This window comes from Saccopteryx leptura, chromosome 3 (assembly GCF_036850995.1).
Source record: "Saccopteryx leptura isolate mSacLep1 chromosome 3, mSacLep1_pri_phased_curated, whole genome shotgun sequence".
In the NCBI taxonomy this organism is placed as follows: Eukaryota; Metazoa; Chordata; class Mammalia; order Chiroptera; family Emballonuridae; genus Saccopteryx; species Saccopteryx leptura.
Genome location: NC_089505.1, coordinates 204270458 through 204295868, shown reverse-complemented (window position 1 = coordinate 204295868; position 25411 = coordinate 204270458). Strand labels below are relative to the sequence as shown.

Sequence of the window (25411 nt, the reverse complement as noted above, 5' to 3'; positions counted from 1 at the left end):
GTGTGTGTGTGTGTGTGTGTGTGCAGGGGAGAAAGGATGTAGTCTTTATACAGGAGATAAGAGCAGCAAGCACTTGTGTGTTTCTAAGCAGGAAAGAGACAAGGAAAATGAGTTATTTTAGGGAAATTATTCTCATGGTCTTAAAGAGAGGTGAGTTTGAGGAGAGGGAGGCCACATAGGATCCATTGGGAATAATCTCAATGTAAAATGACAAAAATTTAAAGGAAATATCAGTAACCAAACTGAGTAAGTCAGGAGAATGGAAAAGGTGGAATTAACAGCACTTTGGGACCCAAGGAAGATATAGTTTTAGGGTGACACTGCACAAATTTTATCTGTTGGTATCATACATTGAAATAAGAAAGCAAGAGGCAGTGATCATTTGGATAAAGATTACAAACTTAGATTTTTACACTCTAAATATGAGGCCCTAGTGGGTCATCTAGGAAATGACCAGTAGATAGCCAGAGGAATACCTAGGAGGTAGGATAAACAGGATCAGTGAAAATGATTTAGGAGGAGAAGCCATTCTTGGGAGCGAGCAATAGGTGAAAAGTAAAATGATGAGGTGTTCTGTGACCAAACAGTAGATTCTAACAGAACCATTGACTATCAAGGGTTGGATTTCAGAAAAATGCCTGCACTTAATGGGGAGGCAAGATACAAGGAGACTATCCAGTGACTTGGCAATTGAGATAATGATTAAGATAAAAAAATATCTAAGGAAATGAACAGAAAATGCATTTCTCTGGCCCATGATATTGCCAGAGATTGATTTGCTGCCCATGTCAAAGGCATGTTGATGTGATGATTTGTGTGTTTCCTTCCTAAATAGGGGTTAAAGGCAGAACAACCAAAAGGCCAATTTGATTCAAGCAAAATATGAATGGCTCTATTATTAATCAGGCTGTGACTGATAACCAAAATACTTGAATGATATATCTTAACCTGTGATACCCTTTTTCACCCAGGGGGTTGCAATACTGGGCATAAATGAGAGAACTTTTCTTTATACAGATTCCATCATAATGATACCTGAAAAATAAAGGCTGTCTTTTTTTTTTTTGTATCATACAACTTTTATTTTATATTCTTTATTCATTTAAGTCTTCCAATTTTATCTTGCACTTACTTGTATCATGGTACCTTGTAGGTAGTTTTGTAATTAGCCATTTATGTGCATGACTGTCCTTTAACTCAGTTTACCACCTCATGGCATTTGGCACGGTTGATCCAATCTCCTTACTGTCACTCTCTTCTGTAATCATGGCACTACTTCTGGTTCTCTTTCAGCTTCTCTGCTGTCTCCTGCATGGTCTCCTTGTAGACTTCTCTTCCCCCTTGTCCTATGTCCTCCAAGTTGATCTCATCAAATTCCTTGGCTTCAGATATATACTGACACTTGACTAAGGCTGTCTTTTTTTTAATTGAATTTATTGAGGCGACATTGGGTAATAAAATATACAAGTTTCAGGTGTACGATTCTATGATACATCATCTGTATGTTGCATTTTATGTTCACCATTTTAAAATTAATTTTAATAGGGTGACATTAATAAATCAGGGTACATATGTTCAGAGAAAACATCTCCAGGTTATTTTGACATTTAATTATGTTGCATACCCATTACCCAAAGTCCAATTGTCTTCCGTCACATTCTATCTGGTTTTCTTTGTGCCCCTCCTCTCCCCCCTCCCTCTCTCTCCTTTCTTCCCCACCCCCCTCCACATAACCACCACATTCTTGTTCATGTCTCTTAGTCTCGTTTTTATGTCCCACCTATGTATGGAATCATGTAGTTCTTTGTTTTTTCTGATTTACTTATTTCACTCCGTATAATGTTCTCAAGATTCATCCATGTTGTAGTAAATTATCCAATGTCATCATTTCTTATGGCTGAGTAGTATTCTATAGTATATATTTGCCACATCTTCTTCATCCAGTCATCTACTGAAGGGCTTTTTGGTTGTTTCCATGTCTTGACCACTGTGAAAAATGCTGCAGTGAACATGGGGCTGCATGTGTCTTTACATACCAATGTTTTTGAGTTTTGGGGGTATATACCCAGAAGAGAGATTTCTGGGTCACATGGTAGTTCTATTTTTAGTTTTTTGAGGAACCACCATACTTTCTTCCATAGTGGTTGTACTACTTTACATTCCCACCAACAGTGGATGAGGGTTCCTTTTTCTCCACAACCTCTCTAACACTTATTATTACCTGTCTTGTTGATAATAGCTAATCTAACAGGCGTGAGATAGTATCTCATTGTAGTTTTGATTTGCATTGCTCTAATAGCTAGTGAAGATGAGCATCTTTTCATATATCTGTTGGCCATTTGTATTTCTTCCTGGGAGAAGTGTTTGTTCATGTCCTCTTCCCATTTTTTTATTGGATTGTTTTTGTTTGTTGTTGAGTTTTATGAGTTCTTTGTATATTTTGGATATTGGGCCCTTATCTGAGCAGTTGTTTGAAAACATCATTTCCCATTTAGTTGGCATCTGTTTGTTTTGTTTTCAGTTTCTCTTGCTGTGCAAAAGCTTCTTAGTCTGATGTAATCCCGTTCATTTATCTTTGCCTTTACTTCCCTTGCCTTTGGAGTCAAATTCATAAAATGATCCTTAAAACCAAGGTCCATGAGTTTATAATCTATGTCTTCTTCTATATACTTTATTGTTTCAGGTCTTATATTTAGGTCTTTAATCCATTTTGAATTAATTTTAGTACAAGGGGACAAACTGTAGTCAAGTTTCATTCTTTCACATGTGGCCTTCCAGTTTTCCCAGGACCATTTGTTGAAGAAGCTTTCTTTTCTCCATTGTGTGTTGTTGGCCCCTTTATCAAAAATTATTTGACCATATATATGTGGTTTTATTTCTGGGCTTTCTATTCTCTTCCATTGGTCTGAATGTCTAGTTTTTTGCCAACCATGCTGTTTTGATTGTCGTGGCCCTATAATATAATTTGAAGTCAGGTATTGTAATGCCCCCAGCTTTGTTCTTTTTCCTTAGGATTGCTTTGGCTATTTGGGGTTTTTTATAGTTCCATATAAATCTGATGATTTTTTGTTCCATTTCTTTAAAAAATGTCATTGGAATTTTGATGGGAATTACATTAAATTTGTATATTGCTTTGGGTAATATGGTCATTTTGATTATATTTACTCTTCCTATCCAAGAACAAGGAATATTTTTCCATTTTATTGTATCTTTTTTGATTTCCCTTAACAATGCTTTGTAGTTTTTGTTATATAGGTCCTTTACATTCTTTGTTATGTTTATTCCTAGATATTTTATTTTTTTTGTTGCAATCATAAAGGGGATTATTTTTTTGAGTTCATTTTCTGATATTTTGTTGTTGGCATATAGGAAGGCAATGGACTTTTGTATATTAATTTTGTATCCTGCGACCTTACTGTATTGGTTTATTGTTTCTAGTAATCTCTTTGAGGCATCTTTGGGGGTTTTCAATGTATAGGATCATATCATCTGCAAAAAGTGAAACCTTTACTTCTTCTTTTCTGATATGAATGCCTTTTATTTCTTTATCTTGTCTGATTGCTTGGGCTAGAACTTCTAGTACCATGTTAAATAAGAGTGGATGGAGATAGTGCACAATCCTGTCTTGTTCCTGATTTAAGGGGGAAAGGCCTCAGTTTTATGCCATTTAATATGATGTTAGCTGATGGTTTATCATAAATGGCCTTTATCATGTTTAGATATTTTTCTTCTATACCCATTTTGTTGAGTGTTTTTTTTTATTTATTCATTTTAGAGAGAAGAGAGAGAGAAGAGAGAGACAGAGAGAGAGAAGGGGGGAGGAGCTGGAAGCATCAACTCCCATATGTGCCTTGACCAGGCAAGCCCAGGGTTTCGAACCGGCGACCTCAGCATTTCCAGGTCGAATCTTTATCCACTGCGCCACCACAGGTCAGGCTTGTTGAGTGTTTTAAACATAAAATTGTGTTGTATTTTATCGAATGCCTTTTCTGCATCTATTGATAAGATCGTGTGGTTTTTGTTCTTTGTTTTGTTGATATGGTGTATTACGTTAACTGTTTTACATATGTTGAACCATCCTTGAGATTCTGGATGAATCCCACTTGATCATGATGTATTATCTTTTTAATATGTTGTTGTATTCAATTTGCTAGTATTTTGTTTAGTATTTTAGCATCTGTATTCATTAGAGATATTGGTGTGTAGTTTTCTTTTTTTGTGCTGTCCTTGCCAGGTTTCGGTATGAGAGTTATGCTGGCCTCATAAAATGTGTTTGGAAGTATTGCTTCTTCTTCAATTTTTTGAAAGACTTTGAGTAGAATAGGAACCAAGACTTCTTTGAATGTTTGATAGAATTCACTATTATAGCCGTCTGGGCCTGGACTTTTATTTTTGGGGAGGTTTTTAATAGTTGTTTCTATTTCCTCCCTGCTTATTGGTCTATTTAGGCTTTCTGCTTCTTTATGACTCAGACTAGGAAGGTTGTATTGTTCTCGGAATTTATCCATTTCTTCTAGATTGTTGAATTTAGAGAAAACAAGATGGCACTGGAGTAGGCGGAGGTACCAACATCCACCTCCCAGAACCAAAGTGGATTACAAACTAATTTTAAGAACCATCATCTGGAAAAACCAACTTTGGACTAAGCTAAGAGGACTCTTCAACCAAGGAACACTGAAGAAGCCACACCGAGACTAGTAGGAAAAGCGGAAATGTGGAGAGGGCTGCCCAGCTCCTTGGAGCGCACGGCAGCTGGGAGAGATTCGTGTGGTGGGAAGTGAGTTTAGCAGAAAGGGGTGGGTCCTGAATCCCAGTAACAAAGCCCCAGCCTGCAGCCCCGAGCCCAGAAGAGGCGTAAAAACAGTATTTAGCTGGAAACAAGTCAGGATACTGTTTGTGAGAAAGAGTTTGATTTCTCAGACCCAGGATTCTTCTTAAAGGGACCACGCAAAAAACCTCTTTCACAACCACTCACCTGGGGCTCCGGGGGATGGGGAGAAAGGAGAGAACCAGAGTAGTAGGAAGAGAGTGTAATATAGGAGGCACAGGGAGAAACATTTTGGGAGACAGCCACCCTAACCCCTGGGACGAGTCACTCCCCAAATCTAAAGTGAATATTTCCCCTGGAAACAGCAATACCAGCAAAGGGAAGCAGGACACCAGCCAAACAAGCTCCCCTGCGGCACTTAGAGCAGAGTTGCTTAGAACGAGGGAGCTTTTGGGTCTACAGTAGTGAGTGTTAGGGTCTGAGCTGCAGTGCCCGCACCCACACGGCTGTGGGCTCGCCGGAGGGCGGGTGGCGGCGGGACATGGAGGAACAGTTCTGTTGGCAGAGGCGGAAGCCTGCTGGCAGCCACTGGGCTCATGTGTGAGCTCAGTTTTGCCTGGCTCGGGAGGAGTAGGCATGCAAAAGCTGTCAAGCCCAGCTGCCAGCAGCCTAAAATCCAGCCTGTGGGAGAAGGGTGGAACCCCGGAAGGGGTGGAGACCAGCCCTTGAGCAAGGGTGCAGGAGCACAGCCTTGCCCTGCCTGTGGAACTGAGAATTGTGGCCTGACTTGGGAGCCAACTCCTCCCACGGGGGTGGAGCCAAAAGCCCAGAACAGGCAGAGTTCTGCTACTGAGCTGAGCATGGGCACATAGTTCTGCCCAGCCGGTAGAGTCAAGGATAGCAGCTGTTCCACAAGTGGGCTCCTCCTGCAAGGGCGGGGCAAAAGCTAGGAAACAGGCAGAGACCCGCAGGTGAGCAAAGGTGCTTGCCATTGCCCTCAGGGCTGAGCATAACGCCACCCATGGGGGTGGGGCAGAGGCCAAGGCCACCAAGGCTTGTGCACCCGAGCACGTGATCACAGCCACTCTCATGAAGGAGAGGTGGAAACCACAGCAACAACCCCAGTGGGCAGGCACTGGCAATGCCCAAAACCAAAAGCCCTAAGCAGCAACAGAAGAGGGGGTGGCGGGCCTGCAGACAGACCATACCTGGGGAACAGAGGCCATACCCAGTGAACTCCAGAGGCCAAAACCTTCCTTTACACAGAGAAAATGCAAAGGCAAAGAAATGCAACACAAATGAACTGAGAGAAAGCCCCAGAAAAGGACCTAAATGAATCAGATATAACCAAATTACCAGATGCAGAGTTCAAAATAATGATTGTTAGGATGCTTAAAGATATTAGAACAACAATAGATGGTCATTATGAACAACTAAATAAAGAGATAGCAAATATAAAGAAGGACAATGAAATAATAAAAAAGAATCAGTCAGAAATGACAAATACAGTAGTTGAAATAAAGAACACAATGGAAAGAATTAAAAGCAGGAGGGATGAAGTGGAGAATTGAATCAGCGAGTTAGAGGACACGATAAATAAAGGCATGGAAGCAGAGCAGAAAAAAGAAAAGAGACTCAAAAAGTCTGAGGAAACTCTAAGAGAGCTCTGTGACAACATGAAGAGAAATAACATCCGCATCATAGGGGTTCCTGAAGAAGAGAAAGAACAAGGGAGAGAGACTTTGTTCAAGCATATCATAGCTGAAAACTTCCCTCAATTAAGGCAGGAAAACATCTCACATGTTCAGGAAGCACAGAGAACTCCATTAAGAAGAAACCCAAAGAAATCAACACCTAGACACATCATAATTAAAATACCAAAGCTAAGTGATAAAGAGAAAATATTAAAAGCTGCTAGAGAAAAAAAAGACTATCACCTACAAAGGAACCCCCATAAGGATAACTTCTGACTTCTCAACAGAAACATTTGAGGCCAGAAAGGAATGGCAAAAAAATTCAAAGTAATGCAGAACAAGAACCTACAACCAAGACTACTTTATCCAGCAAGGCTATCATTTAAAATTGAAGAAGAAATAAAAAGCTTTACAGACAAAAAAAACCTCAAGGAATTCACTACAACCAAACCAAGGCTGCAAGAAATGCTAAGGGACCTGTTGTAAACAGATCAAAGGAGAAAAAGAATATAGCAAAAGAGGAATAAAGTTTTAAAGAATAAAATGGCAATAAACAATTACATATCAATAATAACCTTAAATGTAAATGAATTAGATTGTTGAATTTGGTGGAATATAGTTTTTCATAGTATTTTACAATAATTCTTTGTATGTCTATGATATCTGTGGTGATTTCTCCTCTTTCATTTGGATTTTGTTCATATGAGTCCTTTCTCTTTTTTCTTTGGTGAGTCTTGCCAAGGGTTTGTCAATTTTGTTGATCTTTTCAAAGAATCAGCTCCTTGTTTTATTAATTTTTTTCTATAGTTTTTCTGTTCTCTGTTTCATTTATTTTTGCTCTCATTTTTATTATTTCCTTTCTTCTGCTGGTTTTGGGTTGTCTTTATTCTTCTTTTTCTAGTTCCTTAAGGTGTGAAGTTAAGTGGTTTACTTGGGCTCTCTCTTGTTCGTTCATATAGGTCTGTAGTGATATGAACTTCTCTCTTATTATTGCTGTTGCTGCATCCCTGAGATTCTGATATGTCGTATTGTTATTTTCATTTGTCTGTATATATCTTTTGATCTCTGCGCTTATTTCTTCTTTGACCCACTCATTTTTTAAAAGTATTTTGTTTAGTTTCCCACATTTTTGTGGGGGTTTTTTACCTCTTTTTTTTTCAGTTAAATTCTAGTTTCAAGGCTTTATTAGAAAATGTGCTTGGTACAATTTCAATTTTTCTGAATTTGCTGATGTTATTTTTGTGGTCCAACATATGGTCAATTCTTGAAAATGTTCCATGTATACTAGAGAAAAATGTATACTCTGTCACTTTGGGATGAAACGTCCTGTAGATGTCTATCATATCCAATTGCTCTAGGGTTTCATTTAAAGCCAATATTTCTTTACTGATTTTCTGTTTGGATGAATGATCTAGAGCCGTCAGCGGTGTATTGAGGTCTCCAAGTATGATTGTATTTTTGTCAGTTTTTGTTTTTAGGTCAGTCGGTAGCTGTCTTATATATTTTGGTGCTCCTTGGTTTGGTGTATATATATATTAGGAAGTATTATTTCTTCTTGATTCATTGTCCCCTTAATCATTATGAAATGACTTTTTTTGTCTCTGATTACTTTTGCTGTCTTGTAGTCAGCATTGTTAGATATGAGTATTGCTACACCTGCTTTTTTTTGATATTTGCTTAGAGTATTGTTTTCCAGCCTTTCTTTTTATCCTTGTTGCTTAGATGTTTTTCTTGTAGGCAGCATACAGTTGGATTTTCTTTTTTAATTCATTCTGCTACTCTGTGTCTTCTTATAGGTGAGTTCAAGCCATTTACATTTAGTGTAATTATTGACACTTGAGGGTTTTCTATTGCCATTTTATATATTGTTTTCTGTTAGTTTTGTATCTTGTTTGATTCTCTCTTTTGTTTTTCTGTCATTTGTTTTTTTTTGGTTGTAATCCATACTTCTTTTCTCTGTTACTTCTTTTTTCAAGTCATGTGCTTCATGGTGGTTTTTTCAGGGTTGGTTACCATTAAGTAATGGAAAGGGTTCCTACCATGTTCATTGTAGTATACTATCTTATGAATGCTTTGCTACTGTTAATCTTCATCTTCTCCCCTTTTTGTTTTTGTTGTCACAGTTTAAATTTGATTTTATTGTGTTCTTGGTGGAGCTTTTATTTGTAGTTTTGTTTTGGTTTGTTCTTTGTATCTGGTTGGAAAACCCCCTTTAGTATTTCCTGAAGTGTGAGTTTTCTGATAAATTCCCTCATCTTTTCTGTATCTGTGAATGTTTTTATTTCTCATTTGTATTTGAAGGATAGCTTCGATGGGTATAGTATCCTTGGCCGGAAGTTCCTCTCTTTCAGAACTTTAAATATTGGGGTCCACTCTCTTCTAGTTTGTAGAGTTTCTGCTGAGACATCTGATGATACTCTAATAGGCCTTCCCTTATATGTTGTATTCTTCTGTTTTCTGGCTACCTTGAGAAATTTTTCCTTGTTATTGGTTTGTGCCAATTTCATTATGATGTGCCTTGAGTAGGTTTGTTGGGGTTAAGATAACTCGATGTTCTGTTTGCTTCTTGAATTCAAGGCTTTAGTTCCCATAGGCTTGGGAAGTTCTCATCTATTATTGTTTGGATATGTTCTCCATTTCATTTTCTCTCTCTTCTCCTTCCGATATACTTATTATTCTTATGTTACTCTTTTTGATGGAGTCAGACAATTCCTGTAGTGCTTTCTCATTTTTTTTTAATTTGTGAGACTCTCTCCTTTTCTCTCTGTTGTGCCTCAAGTTGCCTGTCTTCTATGTTACTAATTCTCTCTTCTATCTGGCCTGTTCTATTAGTTAAGCTTGTTACCTCATTTTTCAGTTCATGAATTGTGTTTTTAATCTCTGTTTTATTTGTTTTCATAGTTTCAATTTCCTTGGTAATATTCTTTCTGTTCATTGAGTTATTTTTGAGCTCCCTAAATAGCCTTTCTATGTTTTCTTGTATATCTCTGAGTATTTTTAGGATTTCTATTTAAAATATCTATCTGTGCTACATCTCTGTCTTTTGTAGTCATGATATTCAATTTCCTTTTCCTTAATGGCATCTGAGGGTGGTTTTGTTAATAACACTAATGAGAATTAATAAAGAATAAAAAGTAAAAAAAATATATTTAAAAAATTAAAAAAGAATTATTTAAAAAAAATACTGTGAAAAACTGAGAATTATATTGTGCTAAATGGAACAAAAACTACCTAGAATGGAGGGCCCGAGTTGGAGGGATGTGACAAAGGGGCAAAAAACGAGGTAAGTACCCACAAAATGCAAAAAAGGAAAAAAATTGGATCAAGAATAAAATAATTTGCCTGTAAATGATGGTTAAATGAGAAATATAGTGAAAGAGATAAGAAGAAAACAAGAAAAAAAAGACAAATACTATTGTATTAAGTGGAACAAAAAGTACATAAAATGTAGAGCTAGGGTTGGGGGGAATGCTAATGAGTTAAAAAGCGAAGTTAAAAGCACACAGAATGCCACAAAGAAAGAATTTGAATCCAAAATAAAATAACTTGTTTGTGAGTGAGGATTGAATGAGAGGAAAAGTGAAAGAGAAAAGAAGAAACTAAGAGAGAAGGAAAAAAAGGAGAGAAAGAAAAAAGAAAAGAAAAAAATGGGAAATGTAACACGTATGGGTAATGTGGTTCAAAATGAAGAGAAAAGAATATGATGAGCAGAGGATAAAAGAACCAAGATGGAAGAAAAAAAATAAAAATAAGAAAATGAAAGAAACAAAAAAAAAAGTGGAAAAAGTTATAAAGACTGTGGATTATTCTTGATTTTGAGAGGTTTTCTTCTTCCTCTTTCTGGTCTGTGGCACTGTATCCCAGGTTTTGCCCCTGTGGCATGCTTAGGTAGAGATTTGTAGTTGATATGTTGCTATGGCGATGTCATATACTAGGCCTCACCCTCATTGGTAGTCGGGGCTTGTTAGCGTTTGCAGGCTCCAACAATGGGAGAGTCCATTTTTCTTGAGCCTCTCTCCAAGTCTCTCCTTCCTGAATTAGCAGCCTGGTGATCCAGTTATGAAGTTGCCCCTGCCACTGCCTGGAGAGTAAGAGGCCCTAAGAGCTGGCAAATCCCCATTCTATCCCCACTCAGCACAGGGCTCTGGGTAAGTTTCTGCCATTCAGAGCCGCCAGCATAATCAGGCAGGGCTGAGAGACAATTGCTCTCAAGGTGTCTTTCTATGAGCCTCCAGGCATGTCTAGTATGCCTTAGCACTCTGTAGGACCCCTCCCCCCAGGATTCTGCACTTTGTTACTTGTATTGGCTGGCAGGAAGATGCTCTAGTCACTGCCTGCAGAACAGGAATTCTTAAAAGCTGCCAAGTCCCTCCTTTTAGCACAGAGTCCTGAGTATGAAAGCTCTGCTGATCAAAGCCACCAGCTTAAGCAGGTAAGAGGGCATATTGTCTTCTGTTCAGGTTCCTTTCTAAGGTTCCCTGGGTATGTCTAGTTAAATTTGCTTTAGCGTTCTGTGGGATTGCTCTCTGCAGGCTTCTCCCTTGTTAAAAGCCTACAGCCTAGCCTGTCCAACTTCTGTAGTGTTCTCTGAGATCTGTTCCATAGGAATGTGTTTTTCACCCTGTATCAGCTGGCATAAAGTTACCTCAGCTACTGCGAGCTGAGCAAGAGGCCCTAAAAAATATCACATCTCTTCTCTTAGATTGTGTACCTGAGAAAGAAGACCTTGTCAGCCAGAACCGCTGCCAGTGTAAACCAGCTAGGCAGTATGCAGACTGTGGGTTAGGCTAATTTTAGCAATTGGATCCGCGGATCTGCTCCAAAGACTATCTGCAAGCTGCTTGCGTGCCCCTCCCCCTAGCACTTCTGTATTTTTTTTTCTTCCCTGGAAATGTGCTTTGTTAGCCTGGTAGAGGTGCCCCACCCACCCAGAGAGGTCTGGGTGTAGGGAAGTCAACTTTCACACACTCCCTGCTCGCTGTTGTTAGGGGAGCAGGGATTAAGCCCAGACTCTGGTCACAGCCCACGCAGAAGGCTACTGCTGACAGTCTCTGACCCTGCCCCTCTGTCTGGGAATGCGGGCGCCCACAGCTGGGGCACTAGGATAAACCACTCACACACTGTTCACACTCACCAACCAGGATATCAGGAGTAATGAAGGCCACTGCTCACCCACCTCTGCCAGGGTCCGCTGCTGGTGTTAGCTCGCGTGGGCTGAGCTGCCGCAGGCACACTCTTTCCTCTGCTTGAATGTTTCTGCCCCAGCCCAGCTCTTTCTATGCCCCCATCTCTCACTTTCTCTCAGTTCCAAGTGAAAGCAGCCCTTGCTCAGGTAAATGAAGAAGGTGGAGTGTTCCATTCTCTGTCTTATTTCCCTCGGGTCGATTATATATTTAGCCACCTTTCTGTCTCTAGTTGTCGAACTTGTTGAAATTTTGTGGAGAGGTATTGGAAACCCTCCTCACGGCATCATTTTTCTCAAAAGGCTGTCTTAAAGATGGTGTCAAACCAGTGACAGGCTTTGTAGAAGACTCAGAATAGACTAATGTATCTCCCCATGTATAAGACGCATTTTCCCCCCAAAATTTGGGGTCTAAAAACTGGATGTGTCTTATACAGTAGTTATAGATTATTTTATTTGCATTTCTCACTTTTTCACTTGGATTAGGAGTTATATAATGAATCAAACTTGAGTTTAATAACTTTACGTAATTTTTTTTTCAAATTTTGGACCCCAAAATAAAGGCGTGTCTTATACATGGGGAAATACAATAGCTAATAAAGACTTAGGGTTCTTCTCCAGCTTTTATCATTTATTAGGAAAAGTGAACCAGTCAGTCAGCCTGATCAAGCTCAGGTAGGTAGATAATTTCGTATTATTACAAATGCATCAGTTTCAAAATGAGCTTGTGAGTATTCTACTATGCTTTCTTAATTTATGACACTCTCATCTTAAAGATACAACAGGGAAAGCCTCCTGCTCCTGCCACCATTAACATCTTAAGGTAAAGTGAAGCTACACCAAGGTCCAGGGAGCTGGGCTTGAGCTCTGACAGCCAGTCAGGAGGCTGGCTTATCCTTTGCATCCCAGTCTTCACCCACTGAGCCAGGGAAATGGCAGCCGCCTGTCCAGGCAGCCGCTTGTCCAGGTGCACAGCTATAAAACAAGAAACTTTCAAATGAACTATTGCCCAATGTTGAGTCTGGCAAACTCTTCCACTATATTCAACTCCTACATGGGTGGGAGCCCCCTTTCCTAATTTGGCTTCCACTCTTCTCACTGATTTCCCAATCTCTCCTGATTTCTCTTCATTTTAAACAAAGAGCAAATTATAATCGTAATTGAGTGACAGTTATAACACCATGCACCAAGTAACTCTGAAATTTCTTTTTGTGTTAAAAATATAGCCTGGGTTTCTACTTTCTTGAATATAAAACAAATAAAATAATTATATGAAACCTTAGAAATTTTAGCACAAACAGGTTTATTATTCTATGCATGTAATTATTTAAATATTTCAACAACTAAACATTTACATCTCTAAATATTTAAGGTGTTGAAACAAAAGATATATTGTTGCTTTTGTGTTTTAACAAAATTCCAGAAAAAATATAAATTAAAATTCAGTTCTAACATTACTAGAATTATTTTAGGCACCAGGATTACTATTTGAATTATGAGAACTCTCTGGGAAGGTTGATGTTTATAGTTTGTTTAGTTTTGGATTTTTTTTCTCAGAATGTTTGTTTTTAACATTTAAAATAAAACAAAAATGATAAACCTACCTGGCACATCTTCTTGTGCCTAGCTTCTGGGTGCCAAAATCAGGAAAAACCAAGCACACAAGATAAAAAAACTAAGCCAAATTTAAAGTTTGAATTAAAAAATTTAGAAATAAAACTTCTGATTTCTTCTCTCACACTGTTTAAATTGTATTTCCTCTTTTCTGATTTTAAAGAAAATATATATAAATGAAATTTTAGAAAAATCAGGCAAGTACAAAGAAAAAAGCATAGCACTCAGAGGAAACCACCATCTAAACCTCAATATGGTTTCTTGAAATCTTTTATCAAAGCCTCAATATGCATATACATTTTATGGGTATATACATGAAATAACTGACATCACATAACTAGCATGCCTGCAGTCTTATTTTCCACTTCCTTCCCTCCACAGTTACTATAAATATTTCCCCTCATTATTAAGAATTCTCTGCAAACAAAAATTATTAACAGTTGTATAACAGTTCATCATGTAAGTGTCCCATAATTTTACTATTTTCCTCTTTTTCTAATGACATTTTTATATTTTATTATTCATTTGTTTACCTGGTACAGGTTTTGTTATCAAAGGCTATTACAATATTCAATGACATAGCTATTTATAACTCATCTTCTCATCTCCAGTTATCATTTTAATGCATGGTGTCAAATAGCACTGATATTATGTTTATGATCAATAACATTAAAAAACCAGAAGTCCGTTTCATTTTTCTAATGATGAGATCCATGGCATGCATGGCATCAAAGTGAAGGTCTGCTAAGGTAAAAGTTCTGGGACATGGTGAAATTATATACATACAGATCATGAAAAGCATGGTGTTCTGAATAGTCAAGTAATGAGCTCTGCACTTTTTCGATAATCCTTATCATCCCTATAATCACTCAGCCTTTGCTTCTGCTTGGTCTCCTGTTACATCACTCTTTCTTTCTTCCTTCTTTTTTTATTAGCTTATAAGCAGCAGAATTTGACAGTGTCATGAAACATTCTTGTCTGGCTCTATGCCTCACCTCAAGGTCATGAGGCTAAACTGACAGTTTCCTTTAGGAAAGGAGAACCAAAATGTACAGATAAAAAATAAAACATAAGAGATAAAAGAAAATGCCTAACCTGTGGTGGCACAGTGGATGAAGCATCAACCTGGAATTCTAAGGCTGTTGGTTCAAATTCCTGGGTTTGCCGAGTAAGGCACATACAGGAAGCAATTACTATAAGTAGATACTTACTGCTTCTTGCTCCCTCTTTCTCACTCTCTCTCTCTATTCTTTGAAAAGTTAACTAAAAAATAAATAAATAAAGTCAGTGAAACCTAAATGCAGAATTAGCAGCCAGAAATTCCTACTTTTAACAATAGATCCTAACAATTTCATTTCCTCTTAAGAAAAGTCACTTAAGGAGCAGCAAGATGGTGATGGAGTAGGCAGATGTACCAACTTCCACCTCCCAGATCCAAAGTTGATTACAACTTAATTTTAAAAACCATCATCTGAAAAACCCAACTTTGGACTAAACTAAGAGGACTCTTCAACCAAGAAACACTGAAGAAGTTATACTGAGACTGGTAGGAAAAGCATAAATACGGAGAGGGCTGCCCAGTTCCCAGGAGTGAAGGGCAGCCCAGAGAGATTCACGTGGCAGGAATTGAGTTTAGTGGAGAGGGGAAGGTCTTGAGGCCCAGGAACAAAGCCCCAGCCTGCAGCCCCAGAGCCTAGAAGAGGCATATGAACAGTATTTAGCTGCAAAACAAGTCAGGATGCTGTTTGTGAGAAAGACACAGATTTCTCAGACCCAGGATTATTCTTAAAGGGACCGTGCAGAAAACCTCTCTCACAACCACCCACACAGGGCTCCGGGAGATAGGAGAGACAAGAGAATTGGAGCAGCAGGAAGATAGTGTAATCTAGGAGGCACAGGGAGAAACACTTTGAGGGACAGTCATCCTAACCCCTGGGCTGAGTCACTCCCCAAATATGAAGCAAATATTTCCCCTGGAAATGGCAATACCAGCAAAGGGAAGCAGGACACTAGCCAAACAAGCTCTCCCGTGGCAATCAGAGCAGAGTCGATTAAAAGGAGGGAGCTTTCAGGACTACAGTATGGAGTGTTAGGGTCTGAGCGGCAGCGCCCCCACCCACACAACTGAGGCCTCTCTGGAGGGCAGGCAGTAGCAGGATATGGAAGCATGGTTCCATCGGCAAGGGCAGAAGCTGGCCAGCCATGACTGAGTTCCGGGTGTGAGCTCAGTCTTGCCCGACAGGGCCGAGGGGACGTGCAAATGTGGTCAGGCCCAGCTGCGGGCCCGCCTTCAATCCTGCCTGTGGGGGAAGGGCAGGAGCCCTGGAAGGGGCAGAGACCCACTGCTGAGCAAGGGCGTGTTGGTGCACAGCCTCACCCAGCCCACAGAACCCAGACTTGCAGCCCAATGCGCAAGCCAGCTCCTCCCACATGGGTGGATGAAAGCCCAGAACAGGCGGAGACCCACAGCTTAGCAAAGATGCTCACCACTGCCTGCAGTGACAAGGCTTGATTGCGGCCCAGGAGCAGCACATACCTCACCCGCAGGGGAGGGGTGAAGGCCGAGGCCGCCGAGGCTTGTAGACCCAGGCAAATGATCACAGCTCTTCCTGTTGAGGAGAAGTGGAAACCACAGTGACAGCCCCAGGAGGCAGACCACACCTAGAGAACACAGAGGCCACACCCATTAGACTCCAGTGGCCAAAACCTTCCTATACACAGACAAAATGGGAAGGCAGAAAAATGCAACACAAATGAATCAAGAGAAATCCCCAGAAAAAGACCTTAATGAGTCAGATATAACCAAATTATCAGATGCAGAGTTTAAAATAACGATTGTTAGGATGCTCAAAGATCTTAGAACAACAATATATAATCATTATGAACACCTAAATAAAGACATAGCAAATACAAAGAAGGACATTAAAATAATAAAAAAGAATCAGTCAGAAATGACAAATACAATATCAGAAATGAAGACCACAATAGAAGAAATTAAAAGCAGGATGGATTAAGCTGAGGATCAAATCAGTGAGTTAGAGGACAAGATAAACAAAGGCACAGAAGCAGAGCAGAAAAAAGAAAAGAGACTCAAAAAGTCTGAGGAAACTCTAAGAGAGCTCTGTGACAACATGAAGAGAAATAACATCCGCATCATAGGGGTTCTTGAAGAAGAGAAAAAACAAGGGATAAAGACTTTGTTCAAACATATCATTAGCTGAATTCTTCCCTCAATTAAGGCAGGAAAACATCTCACATGTTCAGGAAGCACAGAGAACTCCATTAAGGAGAAACCCAAAGAAATCAACACCAAGACACATCATAATTAAAATACGAGAGCTAAGTATAAAGAGAAAATATTAAAAGCTGCTAGAAAAAAAAAGGAGTCCCCATAAGGATGACTTCTGACTTCTCAACAGAAACACTTGAGGCCAGAAGGGAATGGCAAAAAATATTCAAAGTAATGCAGAACAAGAGCCTACAACCAAAACTACTTTATCCAGAAACGCTATCGTTTAAAATTGAAGGAGAAATAAAAAGCTTTTCAGACAAAAAAGAAATCAAGTAATTCACTACAACCAAACCAATGCTGCAAAAAATGCTAAGGGACCTGTTGTAAACAGATCAAAGGAGAAAAAATATATAGCAAAAAAGGAATACAGTTTTAAAGAATAAAATGGCAATAAACAACTACATATCAATAATAATCTTAAATGTAAATGGATTAAATGATCCAATAAATAATAGTAGGGGATTTCAATACCCTACTAACATCACTAGACATATCCTCAAGAAAGAAAATTAACAAAGAAACAGCAGACTTAAAGGACACACTAGCTCAACTGGATTTAATAGATATCTTCAGAACCTTTCACCCTAAAGCAGCAGAATATACATTTTTTTCAAGTGCTCATGGTACATTCTCTAGAATAGACCACATGTTAGGGCACAAAGGTGGTCTCTACAAATTTAAGAGGATTGAAATCATATCGAACACTTTCTCTGATTACAACGGCATGAAACTCAAGATCAACCACAACAGAAAAACTGAAAAATACTCAAACACTTGGAAACTATATAGCATGTTATTAAATAATGAATGGGTTAACAATGAGATCAAAGAAGAAATTAAAAAATTCCTAGAAAAGAACAATAACAAGAATAAATCAACTCAAATTTTATTGGACACAACAAAAGCTGTCTGAGTGGGAATTTCATAGCATAAGAGGCATACCATAAGAAGCTAGAAAAAGCTCAAATAATTAACTTGACCCTGCATTTAAAAAAATAGAAAAAGAAGAGCAAGTAAAGCCCAGAGGTAGTAGAAGGTAGAAAATAATAAAGATCAGAGTGGAAATAAATGACATAGAGGCTAAAGAAGCAGTACAGAGGATCAATGAAACCAGGAGGTGGTTCTTTGAAAAGGTAAACAAGATTGATGAACCTTTAACCAGACTCACCAAGAAAAAAAGAGAGAGGACTCAAATAAATAAAATTAGAAATGAGAGTGGAGAAATAACAACTGACACAACAGAAATACAAAATATTGTAAGAAAATACTATGAAGAACTGTATGCCAAAAAACTAGAAAACAGCACAGAATAAGTGCTGGCAAGTATGTGAAGAAAAGGGAACCCTCCTGCACTGCTGGTGGGAATGCAGACTGGTGCAGCCACTATGGAAAACAGTACAGAGATTCCTCAAAAAATTAAAAATTGAACTGCCTTTAGACCCAGTTATCCCACCTTTAGAAATATAACCAAAGAACACCATAGCACTGTTTCAAAAGAAGAAATGGACCCCCATGTTTATGGCAGCATTGTTCACAATAGCAAAGATCTGGAAACAGCCCAGGTGTCCATCAGTGGACGAATGGATTAAAAAGCTTTGTTACATATATACTATGGAATACTACTCAGCCATAAGAAATGATGACATCGGATCATTTACAACAACATGGATGGACCTTGATAACATTATACTAAGCAAAATAAGTAAATCAGAAAAAACTAAGAACTATATGATTCCATACATAGGTGGGACATAAAAATGATACTCAGAGACATGGACAAGAGTGTGGGGGTTATGGGGTGGGGGGGGGAGAAACAAAGGGGGTTGGAGGAGGGGAGGCACAAAGAAAACCAGTTAGAAGGTGACAGAAGACAATTGGACTTTGGGTGATGGGAATGCAGCATAATCAAATGTCAAAATAACCCAGAGATATTTTCTCTGAACATATGTATCCTGATTTATCAATGTCACCCCATTAAAATTAATTCTTTTTTAAAAATCTTTTAATAAAATTTACCATGAAAATAAAAATAAAAGAATAAAATGGCAATAAACAACTACACATCAATAAGAACCTTAAATATAAATGGATTAAATGATCCAATCAAAAGACATAGGGTAGGTTTGTGGACAAGAAAACAGAACCCATACATATGCCGTCTACAAAAGGCAGACCTTAAAATAAAAGAGGCACATAGACTGAAGGTAAAAGGATGGAAAAAATATTTCAGACAAATGGAAATGAAAAAAATGCTAGGGTAGCAATACTTATACCAGACAAAATGGACTTTAAAACAGAGATTATAGTAAGAAATAATGATGGTCACTACATAATGATAAAGGGGGCAATCCAACAGAAAGATATAACCATTATAAATATCTACACACCTAATATAGGAGCACCTAAATATGTAAAGCAGACTTTGATGGATATAAAGGACGAGATCAATAGCAACACTATAATAGTAAGGGATTTTAATACCACACTAACATCACTAGATAGATCCTCAAGAAAGAAAATTAACAAAGAAACAGCAGACTTAAAGGATACACTAGCTCAACTGGATTTAATAGATATCTTCAGAACCTTTCACCCTAAAGCAGCAGAATATACATTTTTTTCAAGTGCTCATGGTACATTCTCTAGAATAGACCACATGTTAGGGCACAAAGGCGGTCTCTACAAATTTAAGAGGATTGAAATCATATCGAACACTTTCTCTGATTACAATGGCATGAAACTGGAGATCAACCACAACAGAAAAACTGAAAAATACTCAAACACTTGGAAACTATATAGCATGTTATTAAATAATGAATGGGTTAACAATGAGATCAAAGAAGAAATTAAAAAATTCCTAGAAAGAACAATAACGAGAATAAATCAACTCAAAATTTATGGGACACAGCAAAAGCAGTCCTGAGAGGAAACTTCATAGCATTACAGGCATACCTTAAGAACCTAGAAAAAGCTCAAATAAATAACTTAACCCTGCATCTAAAAAAAATAGAAAAAGACATAAAGTAAAGTCCAGAGGTAGTAGAAGGAAGAAAATAATAAAGATCAGAGTGGAAATAAATGACATAGAGGCTAAAGAAACAGTACAGAGGATCAATGAAACCAGGAGGTGGTTCTTTGAAAAGGTAAACAAGATCAATTGATGAACCTTTAATCAGACTCACCAAGAAAAAAGTGAAGACTCAATAAATAAAATTAGAAATAAAAGTTGAGAAATAACAACTGACACAACAGAAATACAAAATATTGTAAGAAAATACTATGAAGAACTGTATGCCAAAAAATTAGACAACCTAGATGAAATGGACAAATTTCTTGAAGCATATAATCTTTTAAAAATCAATCTGGAAGAATCAGAAAACCTAAACAGACCGATTACAACAAATGAGATCAAAACAGTTATCAAAAAACTCCCCCAACAGAGAAAAGTCCTGGGCCTGATGGCTTCCCAGGTGAATTCTACCAAATATTCAAAGAAAAACTAACTCCTATCCTTCTCAAGCTATTTCAAAAAATTCAAGAGGAAGGAAGACTTCCAAGTTCCTTTTATGAGGCGAGCATAATTCTGATTCCAAAACCAGGCAAAGACAACACAAGGAAAGTAAATTATAGGCCTGTATTCCTGATGAATTTAGATGCTAAAATCCTCAACAAAATATTAGCAAACTGGATCCAGCAATATATGAAAAACATCATACATCATGATCAAGTGGGATTTATTCTGGGGAGGCAAGGCTGATGGAATATTTGCAAATCAATCAATGTGATTCATCACATAAACAAAAGGAAGTAGAAAAGCCACATGATAATTTCAATAGATGTAGAAAAAGCATTTGATAAAATCCAGCATCCATTCATGATCAAAACTCTCAGCAAAGTGGGAATACAGGGAACATACCTCAACAGGATAAAGGCCATCTATGACAGACCCACAGCCAACATCATACTCAATGGGCAAAAATTAAAAGCAATCCACTTAAGATCAGGAACAAGGCAGGGGTGCCCCCTTTCACCACTCTTATTCAACATAGTTCTGGAAGTCCTAGCCACAGCAATCAGACAAGAAGAAGAAATAAATCTAAATTGGAAAAGAAGAAGTAAAATTATCATTATTTGCAGATGATATGATATTGTATATAGAAAACCCAAAAGTCACAGTCAAAAAACTAGTGAACCCGGTAAATGAATTCAGCAAGGTGGCAGGATATAAAATCAATACTCAGAAATCAGAGGAATTTTTATACACCAACAATGTACTGTCAGGAAGAGAAATTAAGGAAACAATTTCCTTCACTATTGCGACCGAAAATATAAAGTACCCAGGAGTAAATTTAACCAAGGAGATTAAAGGGTTAAACTATGAAAATTATAGAGCGTTGATAAAAGAAATCAAGGAAGATACAAAAAAGTGGAAGCATATACCATGCTCATGGTTAGGAAGAATAAACATCATTATAATGTCTAAATTACCCAAGGCAATTTATAAATTCAGTGCAATACCAATTAAAATACCAATGACATATTTCAAAGCTATAGAACACATATTCCAAAAATGTATATGGAACCAAAAGAGAACATGAATAGCTTCAGCAATCTTGAAAAGGAAGAATAAAATAGGAGGTATTAAACTTACGGATATCAAGTTATACTACAAGGCCATTGTACTCAAAACAGCCTGGTACTAGCATAAGAACAGGCATAGATCAATGGAATAGAAGAGAGAACCCAGAAATAAACCCACACCTTTATGAACAACTGATATTTGACAAGTTTGGTAACAGCATACAATGGAGTAAAGGCAGTCTCTTTAACAAATGGTGTTGGTAAAATTGGACATCTACCTGCAAAAAAATAAAACTAGACCACCAACTTACACCATTCACAAAAATAAACTCAAAATGAATAAAAGACTTAAATGTAAGCCGTGAAACCAGAAGCATCTTAGAAGAAAACATAGGCAGTAAGCTCTCCGACATCTCTCGCAGCTATATATTTGCTGATTTATCTCTATGGGCAAATGAAATAAAAGACAGGATAAATAAATGGACTATGTCAAACTAAAAAGCTTTTGCACGGCTAAAGACAATAAGAACAGAATAAAAAGACAAACTATACAATGGAAGAACATATTCGACAATATGTCTGATAAGGGGTTAATAACCAAAATTTATAAAGAACTTGTAAAACTCAACACCAGGAAGACAAACAATCCAAGCAAAAAATGGGCACAAGAAATGAATAGACACTTCTCCAAAGAGGACATACAAATGGCCAATAGGCATATGAAAAAATGCTCATCATCACTAATCATTAGAGAAATGTGAATTAACACCACAATGAGATATCACCTCACACCAGTCAGAATGGAGCTCATCAACAAAACAACACAGAGTAAGTGCTGGCGAGGATGTGGAGAAAAGGGAACTCTCTTGCACTACTGGTTGGAATGCTGACTGGTGCAGCCACTATGGAAAACAGTATGGAGATTTTTCAAAAAATTAAAAATCGAACTACCTTTTGACCCAGCTATCCCACTTTTAGGAATATACCCCAAGAACACCATAGTACTGTTTCAAAAGGAGAAATGCATCCCCATGTTTATGGCAGCATTGTTCACAATAGCAAAGATCTGGAAACAGTCCAAGTGTCCATCAGTGGACAAGTGGAGAACAAAGCTTTGGTACATATTTACTATGGAATACTACTCAGCCATAAGAAATGATGACATAGGATCATTTACTACAACATGGATGGATGGATCTTGATAACATTATACGGAGTGAAATAAGTAAATCAGAAAAAACTAAGAACTATATGATTCCATACATAGGTGGGACATAAAAATGAGACTCAGAGACATGGACCAGAGTGTGGTGGTTATGGGGGTGGAGGGTGGGGAGGAGCACAAAGACAATCAGATAGAAGGTGATGGAAGACAATTTGACTTTGGGTGAGGGGTATGCAACGTAATCAAATGTCAAAATAACCTGGAGATGTTTTCTCTGAACATATGTACCCTGATTTATCAGTCACCTCATTAAAATTAATAATAATAATAATTTTAAAAAAGAAAAGTCACTTAAAACCCTCCTTATAGGTCTAGTTGTAAAACAGAAAGTACTTACTGGAATTATTGTAAAATATGCAGCAAGGTCAGGTTCAAGGCCCTGGGTGGTTTTCTGGTGTTTTAGAGAGAGAGGCAGAAATGAACTACCTAGTTGTCTGACTGTAAAATAATCTGCATATTTTACTTTATTGAGTAGTTCCAACTCCAACTAGCCCTTGATTCTAGATTATGGCAGGTATACCACAGTTAAAATTTAAAAACCAACTGAGATGTCTAGTTTGACAAATTGTACAAAGTAAAAAATTTACGTACTTAATATAGAGAGAGCTCAAAAAAATCAATAGAAAAGACACTAATGCACCAATATAAAAAGGTCTGGTGATATTATGTATACACACAAGAGACATATGACCAAAACACATACTTACCTTGCCTAACCACCCAATAAATGCAAGTTGAGACAGCTAAATAAAGTTCTTAACCAACGAATGTCATAGGTTAAGAATATTACGGATTTGCAACATATTGAACGACAAGATAACCTGGACTTGTTATCTTTGAATATATGTATCCTGATTTATTGATGTCGCCCCATTAAAAAAATAAAATTATTAAAAAATATATATTACGGATTTGGGTAAAAATATCAATAACTATCATGAGGAGTGTGAAGTTGTTACAATTCCCTAGAGCAGGGGTCCCCAAACTTTTTACACAGGGGGCCAGTTCACTGTCCCTCAGACCATTGGAGGGCCACCACATACAATGCTCCTTTCACTGACCACACATGAAAGAGGTGCCCCTTCTGGAAGTGCAGCAGGGGGCCAGATAAATGGCCTAAGGGGGCTGCATGTGGCCCATGGGCCATAGTTTGGGAATGCCTGGCCCCCTGTCTTTCCTAGAGAAATTACCAGATATAGATGTCAACTAATGTTACTTATAATAGATAAAAATTATAAACAACCTAAATCTCTTATAAAAAGAATGATTAGATGAATTCTAGAACATCCCAAAATACTTTTAGCCATTATACAACATGCATTTTAAAAATTTTATTTTTCTTTATATAACCCTAAGTGTGGACTTTATTTTTTTTCAAAAATCTATGTACTACAAATGACAAAGTAAAAGCAGATCACTATTTAGAAACCTAGTTGAATACATTTTTGCCTGTGCATGAAAATTTTATCAAAGTTATTTATTTAACAATTTTATCTCATTCATAATGGTATCAGTAATAATACTCTTCTTCATAAGGTTAGTATACACCTTTATTTCAAATTATAGTACACATTATTCCTTCCAGATGAATTGCTAAACACCATCTTATTGGGTCATAAAAATGGCACCTTTGAAAGGGGCAATTTCCACTCAATCTCTGGAGCCATTGTTTCAAGCTAGTTTCTTTCAGCAATCAAAACTTTCAAAATCTTCATTTTTAAGATGAAATCTTTCCACCAAAAAGTGTGGCCACATTTTGTTTTCTATTGACTACATATATAGATGGGTGGCAGCAAGAAAAGAGAAAAAATAAAAGGTATCTATTAAAATAAATGAGTCAATTGTATGGAAGAGATATTTGGCTCGTGGCAATTAAAAAAAAGGCAACTAGAGTGTGTTAATAGCCAGATACCTGAGTCATTAGTAAATATGTTAAGAGAATGAAGCTAGTCCTATACAACCAAGTGGACAAATCATTATCACTGTACTCCATTCTTTACATCAAATACTCTAAGCCAACAGGAAATTAGTTTTATTTAGAGTACCAAAAACACATGCTGACTCTTAACAGTTTCAACAGTTTACTGGGTTTAGTAGTCATTTCCTTTACTCACACTATTTCATGAGTCCTTTCCTATCTAAGTGTGTGACAAGTGTTAAATTTGTCAAATGACAGGACTTTTCTAAGGTATAAATGAAAACGGTATCGAAAGAAGACCCATTTGTTTTGCCTGGAAATATACAAACAATGCAGAAATTTCTCAATGGGAAAAAGCTCAACTTTCTTCCTCTCGCCTCTGCCACATATGATTTCTCAAAGACCTGACTTTCGGGTTTGTTTTTCATGGCTTCACTCAGTGGTAGTCAACCTGGTCTCTACCGCCCACTAGGGGGCGCTCCAGCTTTCATGGTGGTAGTAGCGGAGCAACCAAAGTATAAATAAAAAGATAGATTTAACTATAGTAAATTGTTTTATAAAAATTTATTCTGCCAAACTTAGCAAAAATCCGACATAAAGTACTTGGTAAGTAATTATTATTATATGCTTTAACTTGCTGTAACTCTGCTTTATAAATTTTATAAAGTAAAGTTACTTCCCTACTTTATAAATCACCATGACTGTGGAACCGGTGGGCGGTTAGAAAATTTTACTACTAACAGAGATACAAAAGTGGGCAGTAGGTATAAAAAGGTTGACTACCCCTGGCTTCACTAAAGAATGAAAACCAGAAAGCAAACAATTGAGCTCAAGGACATCTGGGGTTGAAAGTGCAACAAAATATTAACATGTAAGCAATGGTCCAAATACTCAAGATTCATGTTAATAAACTCAATTATTGTATATGAGATTTTCATTGATGAGGAGGGCTCTGGGCATACCAAATTATCACATAAATCCTTGCTTTTTGAAACTTTGGATACTTTTACAATTTAACTTGAAAATAGAATTTTTATAACAAATTATTTTTTAACCAAATCATATCTCGGAAACTGTTTATATAGAAAACCCCCCAAAAAAGTGAACTGTTCATTGTGTAAGGCCTTAAATCACATT

General features: G+C 37.5%; 1 protein-coding gene across 1 annotated transcript in view; it reads right to left on the bottom strand.

Annotated features, from left to right (window-relative positions):
• The window catches only part of RFX8 (regulatory factor X8), a 96355-nt gene that overhangs the window by 53285 nt on the left and 17659 nt on the right, over positions 1–25411 (bottom strand). Inside the window, 2 exon segments of the mRNA XM_066372689.1 lie at positions 949–1035; positions 13249–13319. Coding sequence (XP_066228786.1) covers positions 949–1035; positions 13249–13319 — 158 coding nt within the window.